The following is an 8,244-nucleotide window of genomic DNA, read 5'->3' on the forward strand; positions in this document are numbered from 1 at the left end:
ATTCTTTTCCAAATTTCACATTTTATGGTGCATTATCTAGGTTTGTTTTAGGAGAAGGACCATACGCCTTTTTGGGGTTGCAAGTGATGGTTGTTGCCAAGAGAATTGTGATGGAAAAAGAACACAGAGGCATGATTTCAATAACCTTCGAGGCATGTCTTCCCCTTCATTCTTTTTCGAGAATGTCATTGTGCAAAGAATTTTGGTTCACATTCCCATGAAGAGGTGCCAAACTATTGGTTCTCAAATTGGATTCTTATGCCAACTATCCATGTTTCGTACATAATGCTCTTTATTAGATTTGGACTATGCTTGTTTTGGGCTGAATAGGTTTCCAAATAGGGTAATTAAAATGTGATGGAGTGGACCTACACGAGAGAACCATCCTATGCCTAAGTCAAATGAGTGATATAGAACAAAGTAAAGGTGTAGAAGGATTAATACTTTTTTGATGGTTGGGCTTACCTTCTTGAGTTTTATTCATCTACCTCTATTAATCGGTGGTCCCTTTCTCCTTAGTTAATTGTCATGTTGTGAATATTGGGATTCTCCTCATTCAACGAGTGGGTGGTGGTTCAAAAGGGGTAGTGGGGTTTTCCACGACACCCATTCCCCTTATTTGTCATTCCTATCTTGGTAACTATCAACTAACTATTGAGAGCCGCATTGGCATGGTGAACTCATCAGGTCTCCTCTATGGTCTCACACTTTTTGTGGGTTAGTTTCCTCCTCTCAAACTCGCACCCTTAACAATATTGTAGTTTATTAGGGTATGTACTCCTTGCCAACCTTGATGACCTACCCCTAAGGTGTCATGAAATTCTTATAATCACATCTTTGATGCAATTGTTGCCTACTTTTTATTAAAGACAAACTTTTGTCCAAAATTGTTGATGAAATTAAATTTCCCATCTTTAACTAGTTCATTAGTACTCTAGCTTGATGGTTATCTCTTACGTGCTTTCAAATGATGTGCCTCATCAATGAATTACCTCCTAATGATATCAAAAATAAAAATAAAAATTGTTGAACCAATCTTACTTGGTAAATCACTTAATTGGTGTTGAATTATGTATAACTTAACTGGAGATTTTCTATAACTAATTCAATAGGAGGTCTATTAGAACAGAAACTTTGGTAGGCATTTCTGCCTCTCAAAAAATATAAATTCCACCAACTCCATGATACACTTCTCTTTCACTCTCCAACCCTGTGTTACATGCAAATCTAGTGATAGTTATCGAGATTACAAATTTTCAGCATTCAGACAATTCCAATTATATTCATAAAGTGATTCACAAATTCAAAATTACATCCATCATTCAGCACTTAAGTGAACACACAAGATCCAACACTCTCTGACACACACACACACATAGAGAGAGAGAGATAAATGTCTAGTTACACAAGTCCAAAATCATAATATATACGGCTGTATATATCTATATGTACATACATATACTTTTGTCCAGCATGTGTTGTTTTTATAATGATAGTATTATTAGAGGCCTGAATTAAGTATTTAAGTATGGTTAACCCATAAAGTGGGCTAAAGTTGGGGAACTGTTGCCATAGCCCGTCCTTTTCAATTGCATATTGTATCTCACTACTTTGCAGACTTTGGATTCTTTGTGTGAGAGAAGAGAAGGAAGAGACCAAGTAAGGCCATAGCCACAGAAGGGGTCTCTGTTGTAGATGGGATGGATATAATTTGTTTATATTTAGGAGGAAATTTTCTTTTGGGGCTAATCAGTAGAAGAGTGCGTTAGAAACTGATGATTGAATTTAGAGCTCTCTGCTGCGCCCTCTCCTTTGACTTTTGCATATCTCTCTCTCTCTCTCTCTCTCAATAAATACACCCCTGCTCTCCAAAACCCAAGTCTTGTTCTAGAGCTGCAAAAATAGCTACCTCCCCAAAACCATCAAGCTCACTTTGGAAAATCAGACGAGCCTTGATTTCAGTTTCCCTGAAGATAAAAGAGAGAGAGAGAGAGAGAGAGAGAGAGATGGGAAGAGCACCTTGCTGTGACAAGGCAAACGTGAAGAAAGGGCCATGGTCACCTGAAGAAGACTCGAAGCTGAGAGACTACATAGAGAAATTTGGGACTGGAGGGAATTGGATTGCTCTCCCACAGAAAGCTGGTAAGATTATTTAAAAATAACACGTACTCTTTTAGTTTCTTCATCGCCAAAATGATTTGGGTTATCTTGCACCCTTTTTCTGTATTGTTGTTTGTTGTGTTTTACCCCTTTTAATTTCTTCATCGTCAATTGGTCATTTACACCCTTCTCCTGTTCTGTTATTTGGTGTGTTTGGTTGAATTTCCCTTTAGCTGTACGAGTTGTAGTTCTAATGGGTTTGTTTCGCTTCCCATAAATTTCTGTGTTGTAATAATAAATGAGTCAGGTGTTTTCTGAATCTTTTGTTTTGCAATATTGCGAGTAAAAAAGAAAAAAATGTTTAGCAATACTGAATGGGTTTGGTCTCTGTGTGTGTGTGTGTGTGTGTATGGTTACAGGTCTAAGGAGGTGTGGGAAGAGCTGCAGATTAAGATGGCTCAACTATCTGAGACCCAACATTAAACACGGAGAATTTTCTGATGCAGAAGATAGAATCATCTGTAGCCTCTTCGCAAACATTGGCAGCAGGTACTGCCATAAACCCTCTCTCCTATTTTACCAATTTCTTCCTCCCATATTTTTATGTTTCCTATCGATCTATATAAATTTTTGTCATTTATCCATGTTCACATATCCCAACAACCCCACCCTTCTCTTTTTCTTTCTTCATTTCTCCTGCAAATCAACCAAATTTAACCTAATAGATATCCAAACAAAAAGAAAATTTTCCTTCTATGTTTTTTGATTCTTGAGGTGGGTTTTCATTAATTTAAAGGGATGATACTTAAAATTGCGCATTCCCAGAATCTGCTAGTTTTAGATTACTTCTAAGCTCCACTGCATGCAAATATGTTCATTCTATCTTTTTATAGAAATTATTCCTGCCTTTAATATCTTTTTTTTTTTTTTTAATTCTGATGAATAACTATTACCACCACCCTTCATAAGTGCAGGTGGTCAATAATAGCTGCACAGTTGCCAGGCCGGACAGACAATGATATCAAGAACTATTGGAACACCAAACTTAAGAAGAAACTCATGGGCATGGTTAATCCTTTAAACCCTAGAAAGCCTCCACACCCCTTGTACCCATCATCTCTGCAGCTTCACACTTCCTCATCATCTCCATCACCTTCCCCTCATGTCCTATCATCATCATCATCTTCTTCTTCTTCGTCAACGTCTTCTTCATCATTATACCAAAACAGTACTACTACTTATAATTACACTGCCCCAACTAGGTCTTTCACTCCCACAAGTTATTATGAACCGGCCAATATTAATATTTCTGCAGTCCCATCAAGTCTTCTCACCTGCAGCCTTTCTTTCAATACTGCAACTCCCATGACCCATGAGGGTTTTGGGAGTCCCATGTTAATGCAGCGTTATAATTATAATCAAGGGAAAGATGGTCTGAGCTTCATGCTGGGAGGTGAAGCAAGTTGCAGCAATTCCTCCGATGGCAGCCATGGCAAAGAAATGGAGTTGCAGAGTTTCTACTCATCGAATGGGGTTCATGAAGATCAAAACCAAAAATTCATGCTTTCAGATATTGGAGGTTATGGGGCTGTTAATGGATGGGCTGAGGAGAAACCAAATGGGATAATGTGGGGAGAGACAGAAACTCCATTGGACTATGGGTTTGAGGAGATCAAGCAGCTCATTAGCACGAACAATGTCTGCAGCAGCAATATTAACTTGTTTGATGAAAACAAGAGAGATGAAGAGAGAGTGGTGTACTTTTGATTGATGTTGACTGTGGGTAAAATCAGAAGATATGAGAAGGGTATGGGGTTGGATTGGATGGGCTGGCGATTCATATCTAGAGAGACACGGTTTGTGGGGGACGGGGTTGGTGTTTTTGTTCATGAAAACACTTTTTGACAGTACATAGTTAAAAAGTTTATCTATCACTTTGCATTTATTTTTGGGAAATGGAAATGATGCATGTTTGTGTTAGTACATACATAGCTGCGCCTTGCCTATATTCAGAAATAAATGTTCATGGAAACTAGCACAAACCATCATCTTTGAAGAAACCAATTGACCTCAAAACCAGGCATGCACAATTTTAACATCATTTTATGATCATATATATGTTTTTCAAATTATCATCTTTAATTAGATTAATTAACTAACCTTCACTGATCTTTTATAATCTTTATTATTATTATTATTTTTTGTCACTAGCTTCTGTTTCTGGATCTGAATTTTATATGATCAGGCACATCGGGAATCCCTTGGATTTCTGTGAATGTTGGGTTTAAAAATGACTTGATGTTAATCCTGATCTCAGTTATATATATTACAGCGTTAATAAATATATATAGATACCCTAAAAATGTGTAGTGCAATTCATGCTGCCTCTGATGAGCATTGTGATGACCTTGTATGACGATAGGGTGATATATATGCAGATAAACAATATCTAAGGGTCGTGGGCTGCAGGAGACTGTTGATAATTACATTTGATTTATGGAAAACATGGGTTTTTAATAATTGAATTGTTGAACTACGGGCTACAGAAAGGGGCCTCATATCATGGCTCAATTCACGATTTTAATGGTTTAAATTAAGAATGGTGGGACAATACATGTGAGCAGAGATTCAATCAGTGAGATAAGCTTGGATTGAGACCTGTGGGGTTTGGAGGGGGGATTAAAAATACATGCATTAGTCATAAAAATAATACAAGTTGAAAACCGTGCAGATTAGAATAATTAGGGGAAATTAATAAAACTTCTTCGAGGAAAGTGATGAGAACCCTCATGGGAAGCGGTCCAAGTGCTCAAAAAAATGCGTGGGTTGGGCATATGATGCCTTGAGAAAATCATTGATTGATGGGTTTTAATTAAAATGGGTATAGCTAGTGTCTGTTTGGACAGAAAGAATTGTTAATTATTTTTTTGTATTAATTAGCTAGGAGGAGAGGTTGAAGAAATTAAAGCATATATTGTTGACAGATGAAGCATTGACCTCCTCACCTGTTTTGTTGGCTTGTATGGAAGGATTAGATTAATGGGGGTTGCCAGCTATGCCCATGCATTTTTCTAAGATTAAATGTTTTGAAGGCTTTGGGGAATGGCTTTCCAGGAATGTCTTTTCTAGTGGAGTGTAAAAGGTCAAAAGGTGAGGCACCTACTGATGACCCATATGTGCATATGTATATAATTATAGGTATATGAAAAACTTTTTGAAGCACTTGGAAAGTTTCTCCGGCGAGCTACGCATGTTTACGTGTGTAAACCAGGGACTAGTATCATGAAAGAATAGTAGCTATTGGACCTCTCGGGTAGACCAATGGATGAAATGGGAGTATTTGAATTTCATGACTGTGGGGCTCGTATGAGTCTCCCTTAACAGCATAATTGATCCACTTTCTAGAATTTGTGATTATGAGAGCAATTACAAATATATATATATATATATATATATATATATATATATATATATATATATATGGGTGGTTAATGGGATTGGAAAAGGTTTGGTGAGATGATAACTTTTTGATAAAAGTAGAAGGTAAAACCACACTTTGCCTACTTAAAAAGATGCATATTTAAGATAGCGGTTAAGATACAAGTGAACGATTACATGCACCTTGTTTTCCCTTGCTGCTGCATTTGTTCTTATCTACGGGAGCATCAACGTTCCTACATTTCCCACTTATTAATGTTCTAATGTACTCTTTTAACAAAAAAAAAAAATTAAAGAGGAGAGAGAGAGAGAGAGAGAGAGAGAGAGAGGGAGAGCCAGTAAGTACTGAAGCATTTTGAAAGATGGTCCAAAAGAGACTTGACAAATGTACCATGTCCCTTTGTGATTGAAATTGTATATAAAATATTATTTATCTTATGCAAAAGATTTGATTTTTTGAGAAGGTGGACACATGAGATTTACTTATAAACTTTTTAAATCAGTAAAGTTATAATATCATATTCGACATGGGGAAGGTAATAGTACAACTTATTTTCTCGTTAAAGAAGGAGAAATAGGAAATAATGTCATCTACGAAAAACATCTTTTACCACGTTCTCTGAAAGTTATCTTTGGATGGATATGTTAGATCTCACTTCCTTTCGTCATTAGTTTATCCTCTCGATTTCTATGTCGTTGGTTTAGATCTTTTGATTGTAGTTTATTTTATTATTTTTGTTTTTGATAGACCTATATAGATTTGTTTCTTATTTAACTTTGTTTGAATTTATAGTCCTGTTTTGGTTGATTGTTGGTATTATTTTTGGGAGGTCTTTAATGTTTTTTTATATGTAAACTCTTAATGTTTATCTGGTAACCACAGTATTCTTCCGCCAAAAGTGAAGGTATATCAATAAATAATTAAAAGTGCCGCCCTCCTTGAGTGAAAAAAAAAATTATATTCAAGCTGCTTAAATTAGAAGTTAATTTGTAAACTACTGGCATGATTTCTTGGGATACACAGGTAATATTATTTACTTGAGCTTATATTTGTGAATATATATTAATTAATTGAAAATAATTTAAATACATTTGTATATAGCTTAAAAATCAAATACCAAAATCACTCATTTATTGTCTGAGGATTTCTTATATGAGAAATATAATATAATAGGAAGAAATATGACTCTTATAATTATTTTCAATTTTTTTCCTATTTGCAATTGGATATTCCTCTAAAATATTAATAAGATGCCAAATGTTTATGTATGCTTCAAAAATATGACTTCCTTGGGGTTGAATTCATTTTCACAATATATAAATAATTAAGTTTTTAACTTGAAAATTTATAGATGTCAAAAACTATTTTTTAGTGCATAAAATATTGACATTTTATAGGACACCATATCTTTTAGAGATTTTTTATCATAGTGATTTGTTTCAAATGCTGACACAATATTTTTCTTTCCAAAAAAATTAGCCACATATATACCATGAAAACTCAAAACATGCATGTAATTGATTTTTTCAAAGAAAAAATTTTTAATGCAGTGACAACTTGTAGTTATACTACCTCATAAAAAATGAAAAGATTAAAATTTGATATTTTTATATGCAAATAATTGATGTAAATTTGTTGCTCACATGAATTTCAAGGAACATAGAATTGTAAATAATAAAAAAAAAAAAAAGAATTGATTAGATTTTTTTTATTTTGATGGAGTACCTTTATAGCAAAATAACAAGATCAATGAAATAATTTTCTAAAAAAAAAAAAAGATAGATTATAAAATTTAGAACAATTAATCAACAAATATTGTGAACCTTATTTATAATAAGTATGTTTTCTTTTCTTCTTGTTTCAAAAGACTCAAAATGGGTGGGCTTGACGTCAATGCTAAGAGTGTTAAAGTTATAGCATCTTTATTTCGATGACTTTTACATTGGAGTAACAGTGCTGTAACCTTTTAAGTTAGATCACAATTTTTTGAATTTTGAAGGCATCTATCTAATAGAATTATACAAATGTAATACTTTAAAATTAAAAATAGAAGAAATTTAATTTACTTTTTGCAGTAATCTAAAGTTTTTCCGGGGGATTTTTTTTTTTTTTTTCATAGTATGCTACTAAAGTATGAATGCAAACATATGTATATAGACGGGTCCTCAAATTTTCACTAACGTTTTTTTTATTTAATCTTCAAAAGCTTTTAGGTAGTGTTGAGAGTATGAATTGGTTTTGGATTTGAATTTGAGTAGATTTGGACAAATTTCAATATAATTTTATACTATATCTTATCTAAATCCAATACAACTCAAAATTCAAGATTTCTCTGAATATGTAGTTATTCTCTACTACACTAGTTCACAACCTACATCTAGTAAAATGTTATGGTATTTTCATGCCCACCCTCATGGAAAATTATATAGGAGACATCCTGTTGAAATTATGAAAGAATTTCAATTGCATTCATACTTGAAAAGTAAATTACAACAGGTATATATACAATAATTCAACAACTGAATTAGCAACCGAAGAATAAAAAATAACAACTTAGTAACAATGTTTGAACTAAACATTAACTGCTGCTTCTAACTCTATTATAGCTAATTTAACTAACTAATCCTACTGCTTGTGAAGAGATGATCTGTTGTTGCTCTATTATTGCAGTATCTGATGGAGAGCTAGAGAGTTGTTGTTGCTAT

The 8,244-nt window shown here is 34.0% G+C and overlaps 1 protein-coding gene across 1 annotated transcript; it reads left to right on the top strand.

Moving 5' to 3' along the window:
- The first annotated feature begins 1,885 nt into the window (after nucleotides 1–1,885).
- On the top strand, nucleotides 1,886–4,142 carry LOC131168216 (transcription factor RAX2). Its single transcript, XM_058127501.1, has 3 exons — nucleotides 1,886–2,142; nucleotides 2,520–2,649; nucleotides 3,075–4,142. Exons 1-3 carry the CDS (start codon nucleotides 2,007–2,009, stop codon nucleotides 3,865–3,867), a joined length of 1,059 nt encoding a protein of 352 aa, XP_057983484.1. The 5' UTR covers nucleotides 1,886–2,006; the 3' UTR covers nucleotides 3,868–4,142.
- Nucleotides 4,143–8,244: the final 4,102 nt, after the last annotated feature.

This window comes from Malania oleifera, chromosome 11 (assembly GCF_029873635.1).
Source record: "Malania oleifera isolate guangnan ecotype guangnan chromosome 11, ASM2987363v1, whole genome shotgun sequence".
NCBI lineage: Eukaryota > Viridiplantae > Streptophyta > Magnoliopsida > Santalales > Ximeniaceae > Malania > Malania oleifera.

Coding starts and splice junctions, on each gene's coding strand:
- LOC131168216 (XM_058127501.1), top strand. CDS start 2,007: ATGGGAAGAGCACCTTGCTGTGACAAGGCAAACGTGAAGAAAGGGCCA. Junction 2,143..2,519: donor TGCTCTCCCACAGAAAGCTG/GTAAGATTATTT, acceptor GTATGGTTACAG/GTCTAAGGAGGTGTGGGAAG. Junction 2,650..3,074: donor TTCGCAAACATTGGCAGCAG/GTACTGCCATAA, acceptor TCATAAGTGCAG/GTGGTCAATAATAGCTGCAC.